Source organism: Argiope bruennichi, chromosome 3 (genome assembly GCF_947563725.1).
Source record: "Argiope bruennichi chromosome 3, qqArgBrue1.1, whole genome shotgun sequence".
NCBI lineage: Eukaryota > Metazoa > Arthropoda > Arachnida > Araneae > Araneidae > Argiope > Argiope bruennichi.
The window spans coordinates 104,109,545-104,130,873 of NC_079153.1; the positions used below are offsets into that span (position 1 = coordinate 104,109,545).

General features: G+C 29.8%; 3 protein-coding genes across 5 annotated transcripts in view; 1 reads left to right on the plus strand and 2 right to left on the minus strand.

Annotated features, from left to right (window-relative positions):
• Positions 1 to 343: 343 nt before the first annotated feature.
• Positions 344 to 2,845, minus strand: LOC129963758 (uncharacterized). The gene is made up of 2 exons (XM_056078294.1): positions 2,051 to 2,845; positions 344 to 688 (listed from the first exon to the last, which is right to left on the minus strand). The coding sequence occupies exons 1-2, from the start codon at positions 2,665 to 2,667 to the stop codon at positions 592 to 594; spliced, it is 714 nt and encodes a 237-aa protein (XP_055934269.1). The 5' UTR covers positions 2,668 to 2,845; the 3' UTR covers positions 344 to 591.
• Positions 2,846 to 3,499: 654 nt separating this feature from the next.
• On the plus strand, positions 3,500 to 4,816 carry LOC129963756 (uncharacterized). Its single transcript, XM_056078291.1, has 2 exons — positions 3,500 to 4,239; positions 4,642 to 4,816. The coding sequence occupies exons 1-2, from the start codon at positions 3,584 to 3,586 to the stop codon at positions 4,736 to 4,738; spliced, it is 753 nt and encodes a 250-aa protein (XP_055934266.1). The 5' UTR covers positions 3,500 to 3,583; the 3' UTR covers positions 4,739 to 4,816.
• Positions 4,817 to 6,959: 2,143 nt separating this feature from the next.
• The window catches only part of LOC129964272 (uncharacterized), a 54,531-nt gene continuing 40,161 nt past the window's right edge, over positions 6,960 to 21,329 (minus strand). For all 3 annotated transcript variants that reach the window (XM_056079025.1, XM_056079023.1, XM_056079024.1), the window contains exons 2-6: positions 19,018 to 19,296; positions 17,454 to 17,597; positions 14,111 to 15,577; positions 9,043 to 9,288; positions 6,960 to 7,169 (exon numbers count right to left, since the gene is read on the minus strand). In XM_056079025.1, coding sequence (XP_055935000.1) covers positions 7,024 to 7,169; positions 9,043 to 9,288; positions 14,111 to 15,577; positions 17,454 to 17,597; positions 19,018 to 19,210 — 2,196 coding nt within the window. In that variant the 5' untranslated portion in view covers positions 19,211 to 19,296 and the 3' untranslated portion in view covers positions 6,960 to 7,023. The remainder of the gene's footprint in view (positions 7,170 to 9,042; positions 9,289 to 14,110; positions 15,578 to 17,453; positions 17,598 to 19,017; positions 19,297 to 21,329) is intronic.

Below are 21,329 nucleotides of genomic sequence, written 5' to 3' on the forward strand. Positions count from 1 at the left end.
TCCAAAGTGTTGCAATTTACCCTTTGAATTATGTTCACTTCTCTTAGAAATGTGCAATGAACCATTTTTATATTCATAGTTTTCGAATTACTATAAAAGATAAGTCTAGGGATTATTTTTCGCAGTCCCACATGTAGTTTAGTTACATATTATGCAGTTCATACATTTAGTTTTCAAACGACAAACTTAACTTTACAACTTTCAATATTTAATAACTTTAACAAAGTAGAGATTTGAATTGTAGAAAATCTTTATCAAAATTGAAACTTTAAATTGTTAGACTACTAGGACATCTCAATACGAGTTATACCCATAAATATAAACACATGACAAGAATGGAAAATTTTATCTTTATTATAAAAATCGAAAAATCGGCAAAATAAAGTGTATACCATAGAAATATACACTTTCGAATGAATCCAATTCAAAACAATCAAACAAATTCATAATTAAAATATTAAAAACAAGATTTCTCATCCAATACGAGTACACGTTATTCATAAAATTTCCTGTTATATTTTGTGTCCTTACAAGAACTGTCCAGTAAATGTGAAGTCGAGTGTAGTTTGAAATTCTTTTAGATTTCTTTTTTTACACTTCAAGTGGACATTGATAGTAGACCGCACTGCAGTCACCAATTGTTGTCCCCTCAATGAGAGCTTGGGAATAATCATCTAAATCGACGACACTGAAAATAAGATTCAAAATATAATAAATTACAAATTCAAGTTTATACTAAAGCAGAGTTCACACGAAGCCAACTATTGCGTGCAATAGAGGATCACGCCTACTTCAGGAGAATCATATGACTGCAATGTGACAATGGCAAATAGCTGTCCCTATGAAACGATCATTTGCCATTTTACCGTTGGGGATTATTATATTAATATTAATTATTATACTATTAAACTATATACTATACTATTATACTATACGTTAAAATATTATACTATTTTGGAATTATTGGGAATGGTTGAAAAGGGTACATCACAATACTATTCCTGTGCCACACTTTTGTAAGCACTTAAATTATAACAGTATTCGATATACATCGGTTAGATAACGGATATTGGACGAGATCGAACGTCGAACTATCGGTCTTCTAATAACGAAGGAGAAATTTAACACCAAGCAAACGACTTAGTATTTTGTAACAGATTTTGTACAATTTATAGATTTATCAATCTTGAGAGCTTATCTCTGTTGTATACATTGTAAAAGCATATTGGATATAACGCCCATGCTTTTCTTCTCATTAAAGGATTATTATGCGTTTCAGGTTTTTACAAATGTTATTTCACATTTAAAAGGCAAATTTAAAAAAAAAATTTAAATACAAAAGGCAAAACTAAGTAATTAATTGCTTTCATTGTGAAAAGTGCGGCGGGCCTTAATTGCAATTGCGTATTGCATTTTTAATTGCAAATATAAATTATCTTATATGATTGAAGAAGAATTGCAAAATAGAAAAAAATCATTAAAATTAGCTTAATATCAAAATTTGCCTTTCACATAAGATATATTACGAATAAAAAAAAAAAAAAAATTGGCCATCTATGTTAGAATGAACCCTATATAATTTACAAAAATAATTTTTTCCTGCCGGGTTTAATCTTACAATAACTTTTTTCGAATAGTTTTCAGTTTGTAAAATAAGAAAACCAAACAATACTTTAGACAGCATGAGACTGAAATATTTACTAAAACCGCGAATAGCTTTATTGAAATCCAGAAACAACCAGCAAAAAAATATCGATGATTGTTTCCATGTTTTAAAAATATTCCGATTAATGAATATTTTATGAAACGCGATTCGATTTCACCACCAAATCCGTTTGTCAGTTTTATATTTTACAAGGGATCGCACCATAAAAATTATTAAAAGTAAAAGATTAAACTTATAAAAACGATAGTATGAAACAGCTAATTATAGATATTGTATCTTGTTTCTTTGTTGGCATAACAAAGTACATTTAGTCTCCCAATAGAATTCTATGACCAATTTTTCAGTTGTTTATTCGCAAATATTATATACATTTAAATTACTTACTTTATAGTTCTCAGTACCGGACCTATTGCAGGCATATGGATACTAGTAAACTGTCCTATCTGGCACATTGTCCTTGCAAGGCATTCTGGACTTAGAGCTGTAATCACTCTATCCACTATTCCTCGAAAAGAATCAAGTCCGTTGTTTATAAATCTAGTAGTTTTTCTTAACGTACCTGCGCCACCTCTAATCGCATTTACACTCGTATTTCGCAAAATATCTGCAGCTTCTGTTCTGCCAATCATATCTTTCATGAAGCCAGTCGCCAATGAATCTATTAAACCAGATTCTGATGTCCTAATTGATCTGGGTTCAAATTTAAAATCATGCAAAACTGGTATACCAACTTCTTTTAACGTTGTTGGGAAAAGCATCACAGATCCTACGTAACCAACATACGCGAGAGCGGAAACGCTTAATACTGGAGTCAGATTTGGAGATGCTGTTTTTAGAGCTTTTGAAAAGCTGGATGTCATTGAGTCGATGGTTGTGGTTAATGGGGATGATGCTTGAGGAATGACATCAACTCCTGTTTCGAGATCGTCGACATTCCAAGGTCTTGCTGTACTGAAACAGAGATAAGGTAGACAAAGTATGACAAACCAACACCACTGCATAATTATAGAAGTATAAATCTTCAGTTGAAATGTAAAGCGACTATGTTCACGTCTTTGTCAAAAGCTTTACAACTTTTAAAACGTTAAGATAGTCGCAGATTTTTTTTTTTTAAAAAATCGCTTACAGCAATTTCAGAGCATAAGTGATAACCAGATTGTTACATTAAAACACAATGAATTACAAATTTGAAATGTAAGAAACGACACCTTAGTTTAGCGCATCCATCTTGAGCAGGCTTTCAGAAAACATTGGCTTATTTGCATGTGCAAAATTCAGCCATCATGAATTCTGAAATTTATTACCAAATGGCATGGTAGTTAAAACTTGTTTCCATTTTATTCACAATTTAATTTTAAATATCATATATAAGACATGAATTGTTAGATTCCAGCATCTTTTCGACAGGATTAGTAATTATGATTTACCAATATATTTTAGTGTTCAAGCGCGACATCAATGAAAGAGATAGATAAGTGATTTCAGACAGTCTTTTTTTTGAAATCATTCATGTAACATACTAATTAGGGTTCAAATTCAACATAATAATTCAATTCAAATTCAATATTATTAACGCATTTCCTTTCATATCATTTCAGTGATAATCATTCTATGTTTCTAAAACTTGATATTTTGATGCGAATAAAAACTGTCTGGAAAAGCTTTGAACATTGTAGCAAAGAATTAGGAGCCAATATAAGCCATGGCAGATAATTGCAGATTCATTGTGCTTTTTGGACCATGATAAACATTGGAAATTGGATACTGAAAATGCAAATTAGCCTTTAAAATTCTTTTAGACTTTTGGCAACGAGTTTTTTTTATATAGGTGTTTGTAAGCTCATTCCAACTTTTAGCTTATCCGTGAGTTTTACATCTTTTTTTAAAAAAAAAATATTTATAGATTTTAAAAGAGCAATGCAGTGTCATAATTTTTTCGTTTTATTGTTACTTTTTTTGTCTCTCAGAGCTACCACAAGTGAAGAGATTAAGAAACGCGAGAAAACAGAAGCTCGTCAAATGGAATACATATCCTTGATTAATACTTTACTGCAACAGACGAATGTCCTCAGCTCTGTAGATGGTGCTTTATTAGCCATTACCACTGTCCTGGCTTCTGTGGTAACTAGAATGAAGCCATTATTGATTGCATCAGCTTTATCTTACTTACTCTATGTAGCTACAGCAATTATACTTCCTGGACCTTTAAAACAAATGGGCCTCCCAACGTTACAAGTTCCAGATTCAAACATGCGTGCCAGATCTGTAGATGGCGATTCTTCATCTGGCAGAGTCTTCGATAGTGTTATGGCAGATACTCTGATGCGAAGCATCCAAATTACCCCTGTCAAGACCATTGTGACTAATGTATCGGTTAATGTGATTACCGATGCCATGGCCCGTGTCAGAATTTTGAGTCGAATGATGGTGCAGCAACTCTCAGTTTTGCAAAGAAATATGTCTTGGTTTGCGAGATCTCTTAGCAACGAATGCGTCAGTCGATTCTTGTGCAGAGTTGGGCAGTTCACAGAAACAAACTTTCCGATGGCATCCTCCTTGCTGAGATCTCTAGCGTGAGTATATTATATAGATGTTTTAATGAATGCTTTTGATAACGTAAAGAGCGAAATAAATTTACTTATTAAATTTCTATATAGCTTTAGCATTTTGCCAGAAATTAATTTGTGCAATTAAAAATATCAAATTACTAATTTTATACATTTTGAATTGAATAGTTATTGCCAATTGTCTTGTTGATTTTGACTTAAAGGAGAGGTTAAAATGTTAATTAAAATAGACATGCTATTACAATTGCTAGTATAATTTCCATTAAGTGTGTTTAAAGATGCATGTGTAAGATTTTTCAAAGAAATAATTTCGAATCTGAGTTTTTAATTTTGAAGATCGACACTTTATTATTGAATGTTATTTTTTAAAACAGCATAAGCTTGTAATTATTTTTTTTTTCATTTCAGGGATTCTTTTCCTGGTTTGGATGATTATGCTGTAGCTGTTATCCGCGGTACCTCGTCATCAAACTGTTCTTTGCTTTATCCTGATTGCATTCTTTAATTCAGTTATTTAATTTTATTTCTTGCATTGCTGCGCTATGTTAAGTTGCACTAAATAAAAACGTTTTCGAATCTTAAACTCTTCGTAATTTGTCTGATGTGGTCCATTTTATTACTAATTCCTTATGAGACACAATGAAATTTATTCAACTTTCAGCTAAAAAAAATATAAATTCTTTTCGAAGAATAGGATATTCTAAAAATAGTAAACAAAAACGAGTTAAGAATTAAATTTTCTTTAATCGGAGTTGTATGAAATCGATGAACAGTATTATTTGTGCCCTTAAAATCTCGAAGTTTGAAAGAAATATTTTTAGATGTGAACTATCAATTATGAACTACCAATTATTCAATTCTTTAGACTGTAAAAAAATAAAAATGTTTGAATAGTATAATTTTTTTTACTTTGATATTTGTAAGAATCGGGTTTGGCCATTTATTTATACATAAACTTGAATTTCGCAAGCATCTTTCCCTTCCCTTCTGAAACACCCAGTTTTCACTGAAGTCTTAATTATTATTTACTGTAAATTATATTAAACTAAATGTAAGTTTTCAGTAGTAAATAGTATCAAATAAGTATAAAATATAGGTGAATTCTTTTGTGATTTATTTTTTTAGATGGGAGCTGTAATTTTTACTTGCAGCATCATTAGTTTCAATTTCAATTCTGAATAGAATAAGACAAATGATTTAGTTCTTAGTTTGCAGTTTCCAGTGTTTTAAATGCAATCTCGACTTTGAGTCTCTTACATTGATGTTATAATTCTTAATCTCAAGAACGGAAGACCAGCTAGAATATTAAAGAGTAAAATAAGTAATCTAGACACGGTGTAAATAGATTAGCATCTAATAAAAGAAATTGCATGCATTGATAGTTCAAAATATAGGATTGAGATATTTGCTTGATGTATATTGTGATATCATGAGTTATAATACATGTAAACTTGAGATCTAATTTAAATATAATAAAATTTGAATTAATACAGTGATTAAAACCATCCCTTCGAGTTTTGTTGAAATGAAGTTTGTTATTAAAACCATTTTGGGACACTTCTATACTTTTTCTTTATAGATTTGTTAGTAGTTATTATATACTACCGAGAAACGCCGGCATTTTATAGAATGCCAGCAGTTTTTAGGTATTATATTCTTTTCCTAAGCATCGCTATATATCGAGGCACTCCATTGAATGATGGATGATATTCAGGCAAAGTTTGAAAAGGGAGGCATAAACGATTAATTAAAAGATGTTAATTTCTTGAAAATACAATTGTCATTTTTAAAGTGAACAAATGCCATTAAAATCATCTATTCAAAATTAAAAAAAATACGAAAGTGCTGCTTTATTTATTAAAGAAAACAAAGTATATGAACTTATTTATTGCATCAAGAAAGGAATAATTTTATTTTTCTTATCAATAGTAAAAAGCGATGTATTTCATATTTCACCAGTTTGTTCATTTGGCTTTCTGTAGGATATTTGGGAAATGTGAAATATTTTTTTTCATTGCACGCCAGATTTCGGCATTCTATAAAATGCCTAAGTATTCTGCAAAATACTGAATTTTAAACTTTGCTAATATAACTTCGAGAGTTAAAAAAATCAATGGAAAAATTGCATTTGCTATAAGTTGTTAGGGAATTTAATTATCAAGTACATTATCGTAAAATTCTATGTTCTTTACCGATCAAATACTTCTTGCCAATAGGATGTTCCTAAATATTTAGAATAAAGAAAGGAGCCAATGTCTCCCCAAAGGGATCTTTTAAATAAATTCTCTCATGAACCCGCTGAATTTTTTTCTTCTATTAAATCGTGACCCGCGGATTAGATTGTGTTCTCGCCGATTCATAATAAAACCATTGTTTTCTAATAAGTTCATTTACGTTAATTTCCTGTGAGGAATCTTATAAATCGATTTCTATAATAATGTTGGTAAGCTAGATAATATTAAATTATAAAAAGCTGGATGAATGTTTTGTGCCATCACATGGAATGGAATTTTTAAAAGATTATCAACCATTCAAGTTCTGAATCAAATAAACACCAAGGAGTTCAAAGCTGGTCAATAACCGCATGAATAAAATCACATGTTTACGTATAACTAATATAAAAACACAACGATTTGAAAATGGTATTTCAAGAATTTCCTGTAAATAAGCAATGCCAAAATACATTCTTCGACTACAAATAAAGAGAATTACCAATAACAAAACAGTTATTCATACAAATAATTTTTATTTACATCTCGTGACAATTGCAACGTTATTTGTTGCAGACATTCAACAACACAACTCGAATTTATTTCGCTTGCTGCGTTTATTGAACAGATAGGAAGCAACCAACCAAATTAAACTGGAACTGAGCGAAAGGGCTCCGAGAACGTAAAAAACTCCAGAGTAGCAGCCGACTCTATCCCTAAAATAACCTGCAGAAAAAAAATATTAGCAATTATACTTAAGTTTCAATACAAAAAGTCAAATTATTTATAAATCATATTTAGAAGGCATTAAGATTAGTTTAATGACAGCTACTAAAATTCAGATGGAATTTCAAATTGAAAGGGTTATTAAGTAAATATGTGATAAGTAACTAATCCCATATTTACTTAATAGCCCTTAATAATAACAAACATTTAATAACAACACTTCAAAAAGTGACTTAGTTTCTTGATTTGCATGCTGCTTGATTATCTTTTGTTGATACTGTTTTGTTGAATCGTGCGCAGTTAGATACTGCAAGCGCTCACGTGCATACTTGAAACACGTGACGATCATTTTGAGCAGCTGCTTATATAAATACCATGTCAAACGTAAGTACTTATGCTTCGATTTATATTAAAACCTATTTTTCTTGTACTGTCATGTGATGCCATACATTGTCTTTTGTATTGTTTTCAAGAATTACGCACAGTTCATGTATGGGTTTCTGAGGTACTCAACTTTTATTTGCACAAGGATTCTCGTAGTGCAAATTTGGTCGGGTGATATTCGGGTATCTTATATACTAAGTAGAGGCAAAATTTTATGAGAGAATGTAATATATATATACATTATATAAAACAGTAACTTAATCAAATATGTCAAATGATATAAGATATTCAGTCTAATGGTATATGGATTTAAAAAGTTTGATTAATTCACTTTTATAAATGGAAATAAGATGAGAAATTTTAGTTAATTTTGAAAGGAAGAAAGTAAACAAAAATTCTTGTTTCTTTTCACTGAAAATTTATTTCAGTATAAAATAACATAACATGATGTTTGATAAACATGAACGTATTTGTGTTTGAATGCTAAAAAGAAAGAATGGAATTATTGTATTTAAAAAAACATAAAGAGTCTGCACTGATTAATCACCGTGTTTTTATTATTTGATTAATTCCAACGATTGATTTTAGAATATAGTGATTAAATTTGTGAAATAATAGTAAATGCATTTAGGATTGTGAAATGAAAAGATCACACAAAATGAAAAAAAAAAAAAAAAAAAAATTAAGCAAGCTTATGTGTGCGAAGATTTGTGTGCCTTAGAGATAAGCAAAACCTTCAGGAGACCGCAGATGCAGCAATTTATTGCCAACGCTTACTATTTTTTACTTTCTCTTATACGAAGTATACAAAGAAATAAACCCCTCCTAAAACTATTGAGATTTTGAAGAATTTTTAAGTTTCAGAACCTCCGTGAGTTTGAAAAATGCATTTTTAGAATAATGTACATCTGTCTGTGAATATGATAAATAAATAAATAAATTTAAAAAAAAAACGCCTTGAGCTTGCAATTTGATGCATTACCCTTTACCTCTTTCAAAATTACAGTAATTGAAGATTAGAAGTGGAAAAAGAGTAAGTGCCATTTTTTTTTTAGCTCCTTCAAACTATCGTTGTAAATATTAAGATTTTTAACTTTCAAAATGATCTAAATGTCCAGTGTATTGTAAATGGTTGAAATAAACGTTGGTAGAAATCTCCATTGCACAAGGAAGCAATGAGTATTCGGAATTGTAATTCACAATTTGGTACTTACTACGTTTTTTATTTCCAGCCTTCAGTAAGTTTATATATATATATATATATATATATATATATATATATAAAATTGCAACCCAAAGTAAGGAAATATATGTTTGATTTTCAGGCCCCACCCTGTATTTGAAACGATATGCTAATATATAAGGAAAAATATTCGTGGAAACTTTCGTTGCCAGTCATGGATTCAATGCATTTCCTATTGAGTCATTTCTTTGATAGTTATTGATGACAAATATACTTTACCACAGAGGAAATACTTTGAATACTAACCAATGATTAAAGGGACCAGCAGCACAGTTGGAGATGAGAGTGCATTGCTCGAGGCCAAAGCAACCGCCTGTTTCTTTACTTCAATGAACTGAGCAATGAGTAAGGGGAATGTGATGATAACACCGGTTTCGAATATTCCGTAAAACGCCACCAGGGTCAACAGCATGGTCAGGTTCTGGGAAAATGATATGGCAATAGAAAAAATCCCCGTTCCGAGGAAACACAAGACGATAAAATAACACCGGGCTGTAAAGGAGAACTTATAAGTTTGTTTGAAAATTTTCACAATTAGTTTTGCATATATCAAGAAACACAATTCAAAAAATATAAATAAAATTATTACATAATGAATAAACGATAAGTAACCTCCTTAACATAAGATATTAACACTTTAAATACGATAATGCTTTCATAAGCCGATGGAAACAATTTGCTCTATGTTACAGAATCTTGTTCCTAGAGGTATCAATGTAACATATAGTTACATTTCGGATAACTGACGCTCTTTAAGAAATGGTTTTAAAAATTTTAATTTAAAAATTAATTTTTATTTTAACGCTTTTTTTCAATATTTTCGAAGCATAATATCTCACGAAACTATTTTTGCACCTCTTTAAAAAATATCTTTTCGTTTAAACCAATTTTATTTATCTAATTATTTCTTTAAAATTTGTTAAAAATTACAATCTTTTTAAGAATATTTTACAAAACTGAGTGTTTTCAGTGCTTTAATTATTGGATTTATGCTCATGCGTTCCGATGATATTAAATGCATATATTTGTCAGCATATCATCGTTAGAATCTAATTAAATGAAAATTTTAAACATAAATTAAGTTTGAAGCATTATTATTCCATGATGTTTCAGGCTAAAGATTCAAATATCCTTAAAATTTATTTTACTTTAATTTTGCATACTTGTAGAAACAGTATTGTAGAATGTCAACAAAAGCACAAATTAATAAATTAATATTATCACTTTTTCTATAAGGAGAATATATAAAAGTTCTGAAAAGATTCAGAAATTGGGAAAATCTCATTCGATATGATGTTGTAAGATATGGATTCACTTTTCTCATTTTCAAGTACTAGTGCAAGTCTTGAATAACATGGAACGTATTAAGAGCTTTTAAGAGATAAAAAAAAATCCCATTCAGAAAATACTCAAATAACATGTGACATTCTAAAAGCTTTCAAAAGAAAATAATATTCAATAATTTTTGGTGGAAAAGCAAATTGTTTTTAAAAGTTATGGTTGATGTTTTTCCACTATATAAATACCCCTATGCCACTATGTATGGTCTGATTAAACTCTCTTAATGCTATACAATTCCCCTTTCCTCTCTAAAATTTCCCAAAATAAATATTTTTATTGATTTTAATTTAATCTCTGTATTAGCAGTTTTAAGGGTCAGTTTTGATAATCAAAATAAAAAAAAAACTTTTAATTGCGGATCATATTTAATAATGTTAAAAATTTGAGAAAATTCAGTTAAAAAATTCAAAATTCAATTTAAAAAATAATTTTAAAGAGTAGTTAAGAAATTGCAACAACAAAGGAACCTAAATATAAATAACTTTTTTTTTTATATAAATTTAAAAGCAAGATATAAAGTTTGTAGAAGGTTATTAGGAATGTTGCTAAAATAGTATTCTATAATTTAAAATATATTTGATTTTAATTTAACAATTTAAATAAATTCGAATACCCGGTCTTCGTAAGTTAAAGAAAAGCAAAAAATAAAATTACCTTAAAATACAGCAAAATAATAATAATAATAACAATAAAAATAATTATTTTGAAAAAACGAGCCCTCCTTTACATTATTATTTGATAATCCAGCCACGTTACTATAGCTCAAAAGATTTCTATAGATTGATATAAACGAAGAATTTAAATATTTTGCTTTTAAAACAGGAAATAAAGGTTTAGACTTAATTAAATAATTGAAATTGCACTTTTTAAATAAAATTCCTTCCATTAAAAGCAGTATAAAGTTTAAAACGAAAACTTGTGAAGTGTTTAGAATCTTACGGCGAAACTAATTAAGAAATTCTTGGAGAAAAGCATGAAGAATAAGATAACAACCAGTACCAAAAGCATGCAAAATAAAAACCAAGACAATGTTGATGAAAATTCAGAGGGTGGAGATATTTTGACTAAACGAAAACGCCTTGTTTAATGGTGCTTTGTTTGGGGTATAACTTGAAACTTTTTTTTTAGTAATCTAACAATCGTGTTGTACGGGAGTTACCGGTACATTTTTTATCATATAGGTATACGACCTATTAATAGTTCAGCATGAAATAAGTTTGCGCTTGGCCATTTATATTTCAAGTATGGAAGTAAACAACCACGAGGAGCGGAAGAACACCAGACAAAATATTACTATCAGATGAATTTACCATAAGAAAGCGTTCTTCCCATTGTTTATAGAAAGATACATGGAATAATTCTAAAAAGAGAAACCATGCTTTATTGAAATTCCTCAACAGTCGTGATTTTTTTAAAATCTTTTAGGTCTATGAATGAACTTCTTCGTTGCAATTTTGAGCCGGATATCAAAATATCATCAAATTTATTTCTTCGTCACAAGTCAAAATCAAAACAAAAGTACATTGTCCTAAGCTTTATTATTTCGTGTTTTTAATATCACCTCTGGCAGCCAGTGAGTTCGCTGGAAAAACTGGTTATATTTATTTTCAGGTATATCATTTAGGTATAACTTCATGTCCATGATTCCGCCAATTTATCAGACATTCAAATCGTGTTATTATAATTGTCTTATATAAGTTCTATTTGTTCTAAATATGAACCTTTCTAATGGAGACTAGATCATTAAAATGTGAAATCATAACGCTATTAAAACATTGATGTCTAGTTCATCTGTCTTTTAAATTTTACGGTTTAGTAATTTTTCTTTTTTTAAAACTTCTCTTCTGCAAAGTATAGAGAAAGTATTGCAATCATTACAAAATTCAGTTTCAAGATTTGACGAATCTTCACATTTTAGATCTTTCCGAGTTGAAAAAACATATTTTTCGCCTTATATCTGTTTGTTTGTCTGTCCATTTATCTATGACAAAGATAAATTTCAAAAAATACTTTGAATTAACTTGATGAAATTCGGTGTATGGTTTCAACTCGAAATTTTTAGATCCCTATGAAGTTTTGAGCGAAATCCATGCTGCGGAAGTTTGTCTTTCCGACTGTCTGAACATAAGTCAAAACGATAAATACAAAACGAAGAGAGCAAGATGGATAAAATTTGATACACAGATTTAAAATATAAGACGTAGGTACTATCAAATTTGGAATCAAGTATGCCAAGGGTGAAACAAGTAAAATATTTGAGGCATCACTTGCATCTGTTAAATTATTAATGGCGACTGAAAGTGAGGGTGAAGAAATCACATTTTTAACAAGGGTATCACATGCTCATACTTCATTACACGGATTTGCTGTTATTTTTATAGAAAAATCGTTTTATATTAATATATAACGTTATCAGATGATCATCTAGAGCAATCTAACTAACCGAATTCATCTATATACTTATAATAAAGCTCAATGTGTGTGTGTGTGTGTGTGTTGGCGCTCTACAGGCCAGGTCATTTGACATACGGCTATCAAATTTGGTACATGTATACCTTAGAGGTCGGGAATGTGCACCTGGGGTCCCTTTTTTGAAATTTTAATTAGAATTTTAATTATTAATTAAAAACTAACTTTCCCGCCAAAATAATCTTCCATTTTCCCCACCGCCAACTTTTCGGCCAAAAAAAATCTTCCATTTTCCCCACCGCCAAATGAGTAAGGCTTCAGCTTTTTTTTTTTCTCCCAACAGTAATGAGACTAGGGTTAATATTTTTCGGCGGATTATTTCAAACGATTCTGTTTATTTTCTTAATGTTTTATGCATTTAAAATTAAACATTGTTAATTAATCCATGTTTCAGATTCATTCTGAAGTACTTTTGAATTAAAATAACACAGAATAAAGGAAATTAAAAATGTATAATCTGCATAGCGGTACCCCAACTGGCGTAGAAAAATTCACGCATTTGCGTTACCTAACTGGCGAAGAAAGTTCACGCATGCGAGTTGTTATGATTGTTGTCATGACAACCACTATCAACGGATGATTTAAATTATTTTTAGGTTAGTTGCATGCTTTTGTAAGTAAATTGTATTTATGTTAGTTATATATTTTTTGTATATGCTTATAGTTTTAAGTACACCGTTTTTTAAGTAGTTTTTTTTAACCTGTTTTCAATGATTTAAATTATTTTTAGGTTAGTTGTGTACTTTTGTAATTAAATTTTATTTATGTTAGTTATATATATTTTTTGTATATGCTTATAGTTTTAAATCCATCGTTTTTTAAGTAGTTTTTTTAAACCTGTTTTAGACCGATTATTTTGAACGATTCATTTTATTTTCTTAGTGTTTAATGCATTTAAAATGAAACATTGTTCATTAATCGATCTGTTCATGATGAATCTGAGAAAATTTTGTTGACAAATTATTGAGATATTACATAAATTAAGAAAGATATTCTTTAGTGCCCATAAAGTTTAAACGCTCAGTGACTTTATTATCAGTAATCATATTATTAAAAAAAATGCTTTGTTTCAGTAAAAAATATTATTATATTAATTGCAGATTAATCATTTACACTTTAATTTAAATCATAAATTCTACGAGGGGTAACAGAAAATTAGAGAGATACATATCACGTTATGACTGAAGGCCTTTATAATATTATGAGTGAATTATATGACTATCAAAATTTGAAGTTTTAAAATATTTTGCTGAAGAATCTATTAAAGTTGGAATTGCATGAAATATTTAATTATTAAAATTTGAACGAACATTAAGATTGGCGAACCGGCTGGTCGCCAAAGGCGGGTAGTTTTAAATAAACAGCGCAGTGGAAAGTTAGAAAATTTCAAATGATTAAAAGATTAAAATGAACTAAAATTGCTTATTAAATCTTAATTTCTACACATATTTTTATTAATGCGATAGATATTGAACAGAATTGAGCAGAAATGACTATGACTTACATATAAGTCCATGATCTGTTATAATGCCCATAGTCAAAGCTCCCAGAAGATCAGCTGTTGATAGGGTCATGAGAGCATAATGCACTTCATTGTCCGGCACATGAAGGTCTTTGGCAAAGTCTTCAATGATGGTAATCATGCAGACAGTAACTAATGTATGAAAAGACATAGTAGTTGCGATGACGACGAACATAGGATGAGCATGCAATCGGAACCAGCCGAAGCAGCATTTTCCAAATTTATCATACCATGAAGACTTAATAAATGATTGAATATCACCCTCAGATGGATTTTCATATTTACTGCTTGATTTAAGATCGGAAGCACACAAGTTTGAAAGTGATGGTGCACCTGCTGGAACTAGAGACACACGATGCTGATTTTGGCGAGAAATTTTCCAGCTACAGTTACCTCTGCTGCCTGAAGTAATTTCTGATTTTTCGAAATTTTTTGTTTTTGAAACAGGAATGTTTGAAGATACGGATTTATATTGAGGTTTTGACAATGATTCTGCTACACTGTGAGAATAATTTACTTGTGAAGTTTGGTTTAAGGCAGCTAAATTTTCCACATCTTTTTTATAAATCTCTTCAATTAAATTCTCTTTGAGGAGGAAATCATTATTGTTAAAATTATGCACATGTGGTTTCGCATGTATTATCTTGTCCAACAGAGTTGAACAAAGAATACAGTTGAAGTTTTTGAAGTATAATAACTTAACATCATCATCTGGTATTCTCTGCAAATTCGAATTGAAGCTGTAGCGTCTTCTGAAGAAATTTACCAACAATGTTTGCCTTAGCTTGGCTATAGATAATTTATACTCTGTCTTTAATTTTCCTTTGAAAAGGACATTTTTGGAATGGAAGTGTAGGTTTTCAGCATATCGTCTTGATACGAAGCTCCTGTTGCTTTTAGAATTTAATTCTTTGCAAGCCGAGACTTCGTTTTCAGCTGCGTCTATGTATTTAGCGAAGAATTCAGCGTCAAAATACGAAGAGTAGGCATACTGTTTTTCGTCCGAGTCTTTAAAGGTCTCTGCAGCAATCAAATAAATAGACGGAATCTCCTGAGTTTTAGGAAGCTCTTTGGTTTTCAGGAAAGAATCTGTCCATTTAACATGATGTAGGATTTTCTGCCAAATATTTTTTGTACAGTTTTCAAGTTCTGTTGAAGTCGGCTTAGATTCCAATTGTTGCTGTTTCAACTCTTTTTTGTCTAATTTATTAACTGATTTAGATTGAAACAGTAGACTCGCAGCAAGACCATTTAGAAGGGTACTCGAAATAACTAGGAATGCTCCATTGAGTCCATAGTGCTCGAGCAGCATTACTACTATTGGAGGAAATAAAAATGATCCTATATAGCTTCCAGAATAAGAAATTCCCGAAGCTTTTCCTCTGTGTTTATCAAAATGCTGATTTATAGCAAGAGGTAGGAGGCAGGTACCAAGTCCGCAGCCCATTCCTATTGAAAAATATAAGTATATTTTTAATCTTTATTGCTTACTTTAAAAACAATTATTTGTTTAAAAATGTCTTAAATTTTCAAAAATGGGAGTGACAGATGGCTATCTACATGGTGATTCCTTAAATAATTACTTATTAATTAAATAAGAGACAAGTTTAAAATGAAAAAAAAATGATATTACATATATAAGTGAAAAAGTTTATAGACAATGCAGTACTTTCAATTTGAGCGTATGAATTAAAAAAAAAAAATTCTGATAATTTTTATTATATAGAAAAGGAGGGGGGGGGGATTTCTTTTATAAATTTTAAAATTATGCAAGCCAGAATAATCTTTCAATTTTAAAAATAACTCAATTATATCTAAAAGCAATAAGAAATAAATTTTATTTAAAATAACACAAATCAGCAAGTCCATTTTCATTATTATAATTTATTTTTCATGTTATTCTTTCTTATTGGCTTTAACAAAAACATACAAAAACTCTAAACATTTTTGTTACTTAAATCTGAAAGAAATAAGAATAAATAATTAGAAATTTGTCCAATTATTTATCTTTTTTTTTAATATATGGCAAAATAATAATCCGAAAGAAAAACTTAGCTGTATGTTCATTGAAGAAAGTAGACACATAATTTTGCCACATTTGTAGACACATATCAAGATGAAAGTAGATACATAACATCTTGCATAAACAATATAAGAATATGAATCTTTATACCTTTGTGGATCATAAAATTCAAGAAAAGTATAAAGTTCTTTCCGTAACAAATGAAAATAATGTTTTTTTTAAGATATTAAATTGTTATGACTTTGAAAGTGGTTTTGAAGTTAACGGTAGTAGCTACAAATCTATAAACAGGTTTCATGAATTATAAGACTGCATCAAAGTTGTCACAGAGTCGCTTACACAGAAGAAAAAATAAACACATTTTATGGCAAAACTGTCCTCAACAATATCATAAAATGGAAGTGAATAAAGAGAAATCTTTGATCATTTGTTTCAATAAACTTGTCAAACTCAATGGCCGACGAGTTCACAAAAACAAGGTTTCAATTAATATCGATGGCAAAAGAGAAAATAAATATTTAAAAAAAATGCATGAAAAGGTGAGATATGTAACTAAAATTGATATTTGACCTTTTTCTGCTTCACCATCTTCCTCATTTCGAAGGAAATCTTACTTGGATTGATCATTCATATACAGAGAAAGAACCGGAATTAATCTGTAATGAGCGCAATGAATTCTGGATATTTCATCATATATATTTATTCTCGTAAATTTAAAAATTTATAAGAATAATAGATAAGTAATTGCAAAATATTTGTAATATTCATTCACCTAAATATACGGGGTTTCTAATTTCAAATCGGAATTGCAAAGGATCACGATTATCTTCAATTGCATTTTAATAGTTTCTATTTAAATTTTCTGGAAATAAAAATTGAAAGAATTTTTTTACATGATTACATTGAAATGGTAGAACAAGAACTTGAAATTTGCCATTCGAAGAGATTTATTGGTTGTCCAATCAAACTACATTATACAAAAGTTGTTTTAATAAAAATAAATAATTCAATTTCGATAATTTCGTGCATCAAATGTGACCTTATTTCAAAATCAAATTGCGGCCCTATTTCAAATGTTTATTGAGATACACAGTTGGAATATGAAGATTTATCTCATTTCCTCACATGAGTGAATCAATTTTAATTGAAAAGGTTCTACAAGAAGATTCTATGAGATTTTTTGTGAAATTTTGTTGGATAATTTTTTATACCTTTTTTCAGCGAAGTCAATGAATTAGTTCCCTATTTTGAGATGTTGAATGTAAAATATTCTAATTATTTCATGCTTGGAAACAAACTTACCGAAAATTACACCCCAAGAAATGGTAATCCAAAAGATGTCTGAGGCAAAGAAGCATAAGCCGGCTCCAAATGACGCTAGTAAACAACCTGCACCAATCACTGGACGCAGACCAAATTTTTGTCCAAAATAGCCAACAAATATTCCTAAAAAATTGCAGATAAGAGTTCAATATACAGTTTTATATATAATACAAAATGTTTTTATTGACTTTTAAATAACGAACAAAAGGTCTTTGAAATTATATGCTAATTCAATTTTGAACAATGACATGTACATGTTTACCTTTATTCTGTTCGGAATCATAAATCTTAAATTCCAACCCCCCTTTTTTTATTGATATGCAATTTGAAATAAAAAGAAACGATTGAGACTGAAAATGTAATGAATCAAGGAATGTTTAGCTACGTAGAATATAATTCTTTTTATTTAATTACATAAAATGGAAAACAGTTGTATTGAAATATTAAATTATTTGTACTGAAAAAAGGCAGTTGGTATAGTGAATAAAATTTGACAGCTCAATAGATTTTTAACTATAGTTTTATTTTTACGTTGCTCTTACACCATCTACAGAAACTTTGAAACTAATGTTTTAATACTAAATCGTGATTTTATTATTTAGAATTTATAATTGCATCATCATTTTGATGCTATTATATTTCTTTCAAGGTATCTGCAAATTTTGAGTTAGACAGTTGATGTATGCCACGGTACGAAAAGGAACATTATATTACGAAAAGGAGCATCTGCAGTAGATTTGGGTGACACAGAACTAGGTTTGCAAAAATTACAAGGCCTAAGAATATCAGGTATTCGGTGTCAGTTTTTGTCTCGATTGAAAAATTTCTTCGACCTCATTCATTTTCTATTGACTGATACTATATAAATATGATACAAAGTATTAGGTTCGATATGGCCTTCATCTTCGTCCTGTTTCGGAGATGCTATTAATCGGCTCGACGTTTTTAAAACTATATATATATATCATCCCCAACCATTACTTCTTTTATTCCCATGTAAGCATATATCACTGAAAATTCCCGGTCCTCTCCTATATTAACTATATCTTCTTTTCGTTTTCAGTAATCATATTGTCATCAATATCTTTTCCGAAGAAGCGGAACTTGAATTAGGTATCATATGCGTATCAGTATCAGCTACTAGTCTTGGCGCAACTGTGGAATCTATAACCACCTAATAGTTCCATTCTGACGGAAAAGGAACTGATTGACCAGGTTACTGACTGTATCAGGTACAATCGAGTATTAATATCAACTTGGACCTGATACAGAAAAATCAGGTATTAATCCAATATAATCGGTTATCGGCTTTATCAAGTTCAATCAAGCGTCAGTATCAACCTGTACCTGATACAGCTAAATAAAGTATTAACAAAACCCTAATTTACAGATTTATAATTTTAATATCATTCAATTTTGTCTGATCATTTTAAAATATTTTATTGCTGCATTATTATATGGTATAATTAATTTTCCTTAATCTAACATTGAAATACATATAAAATCAAATCTTATTTATGCTTTCATAGAAAAAAAATGTCACCTGAAAGGTTTCTGACCGAAGTGCTGACACTGAAAGGCATGGCTGCCTTTGCTCTCGATACCTGAAACGTCTCTACCGTGGCAACCATCAAGAGACCAGACAACCTGATCACGCCGTAAAGCAGGCAGTTGATGAAGCAGCATGCAAAGGCGATCACCCAACTCCATTTTTGGTCTGTGGGATTCGGAGGCATCGTGAGGACTCAATGCTTTCTTTGATTCATATCCGACTTCTTTTTTGAAGGTTTGTCATCTGCTTGGATTCGGAATTTAAATACACCTATTGAAGAGAGCAGATATGAATTCATTAATGAAAGAAAGCATCAAGAATGAGTTAAAAATGAATAAGTGAATTTCAGATAGAGCATTTTCAAAATTAATGTTAAAAAAATGAATTAAATATGAATAAAAATTGTAATAAAGTAAATTTCGTAAACATTCTTTCTAACTATTTAGAAATATTTATACCAACCATTTGAATATAAATAAGAATGAGAGTGATCTGGATTTTAACAAGAATGAGATATTGAATATTAATAAGAAATATCTGGCCCTTTATATTAAGAAGAATGAGAATGTGAATTTCACATTTTCAAGTGACTAACCGCCTTTGGTTACCAGCTTTTTCGCTTAGATGGACTTTTTATGCTGTTAAATGGCATGGAATATAGAATGCATTAAAAAAATTCCTTTGGATATTTACAATAATATGAGTGACAAATACAAATTAAAGCGAATCAGTTTACTGCAAATTAAAAAGTGTGTATGCATATAGATATGCAATATAAAAGCAAAAGTGAAAATTTTATTACCAAGTCAATGATTGGCAAAAACCATGCAATTGAATGTTTTGATTGTTGAATTTGAATTGCATCGTAATATTTCAAAACAAATTGCGTATCAAATGAAATTAAAAATATTTGGCGGGATTTGAGAAGGTTGGCTGGGAGTTTTTCGCTATAGCGATAACTTGATACCCGATTCTCCTGTTTTTCCTTTTTAAGTATTAAGATAATAGAAAGGCCATTTTTGCAAGATAATTATTTTGGAAGATACGAACATTTTTTTCCATTAACAAGTCATAGTGAAATATGTAATTAAATTGTAAAACAGTTAAACTTATTTTTGAGCTCGATTCTTCGAATTAGGCTTCTAACTTTCTGTTAGAAGCCTATTTCTTGTTTCTCTTTTACATCTTTTTTCTTTTGACTAAAATCCCTTTGGGGGGAATATTTGAAATAATATTATTTTGCAGCTCCGTGAATTAACTGGTGAAGCATAAGTAATTTATTTACTTACTTTAAGTAATTTTCATGTTTAGAGTTAATTTAGTTTAGTTAAATTCATATGCTGATTTGAAACAATTGGAAACACATGAGGTAATTCTGAATTGTGATCAGAAGCTGAGGACAATACTTCCAACTAAAATTCCATGCCGCAACAGAACAAAGACTCCTGAATTTCAACATCAAATTCTAACATGCATCAGTTTATATGCATGGTCAATCTTCATTGGAATTGGTTTTCGAAACAGAAGCCTTTAGGTTCTGACTCGAGACCTTATCTTTAACAACTATAGCTTATGTATGTTGGCAACTATGGCCCATCAAACATTTAAATTATATCTTTGCTAGTATTCTGTAGTTTTGTAGTAAAGAAATCCATCGATACTAACGAACTGAATTTTTCAAAATTAGCAATGAGAAAAGCTTGCTCAAAAAAGGGGACGAAACTGGCTAATGTTAATTTACTGTAGCAAGCCAAATAAAAATGGAAATTCCACTTGACAGCTGATATTATTTGCAGCTCGAATATGGATATTTTCTTTCTTAATTGAAGACCATGATAACAACATTCATATTCATTTGAATCTAAATGAAATCATTTTTGATTACAAAAATTTAATAATTAATCTGATTACGATACTGTTTTTTCTGATTGTCGTTGTTTGACTTTCCCCCCGTATGTGATCTCTTCAGGAACAACTACAAACCTATAGTAATCCTATTTTTGCAGCAGAAATTCTTCACAAACCCCGATATACATGTAATAGCAAATTAATACCAATGAAATAGAAAGTAAGAACAGGACGAAAAACAATATATTCCACTACTATATTTTAAAGACAAACACTAATTAATGCAAAATTTTATATATAGAATCTTCATTATTTAAAGGCATAGTTCTTATCTAAATATAAGACCGATGAAAAAGAAATCCCATTAGAGGTTCTTTTTCTAAGCAAATTTTTTTGAAATTTAGATTGATCTTATGCAAACGTTTTTTAAGACGAGTTTTGAGGTTTTCGACACA

What these genes read in the sequence shown, in the direction of transcription:
- LOC129963756 (XM_056078291.1), top strand. Translation starts at nt 3,584, where the DNA reads ATGCAGTGTCATAATTTTTTCGTTTTATTGTTACTTTTTTTGTCTCTC. An exon ending in TCCTTGCTGAGATCTCTAGC is followed by an intron (nt 4,240 to 4,641) that starts GTGAGTATATTA and finishes TTTTCATTTCAG; the next exon opens with GGATTCTTTTCCTGGTTTGG.
- LOC129963758 (XM_056078294.1), bottom strand. Translation starts at nt 2,667, where the DNA reads ATGCAGTGGTGTTGGTTTGTCATACTTTGTCTACCTTATCTCTGTTTC. An exon ending in CCGGTACTGAGAACTATAAA is followed by an intron (nt 689 to 2,050) that starts GTAAGTAATTTA and finishes TCTTATTTTCAG; the next exon opens with TGTCGTCGATTTAGATGATT.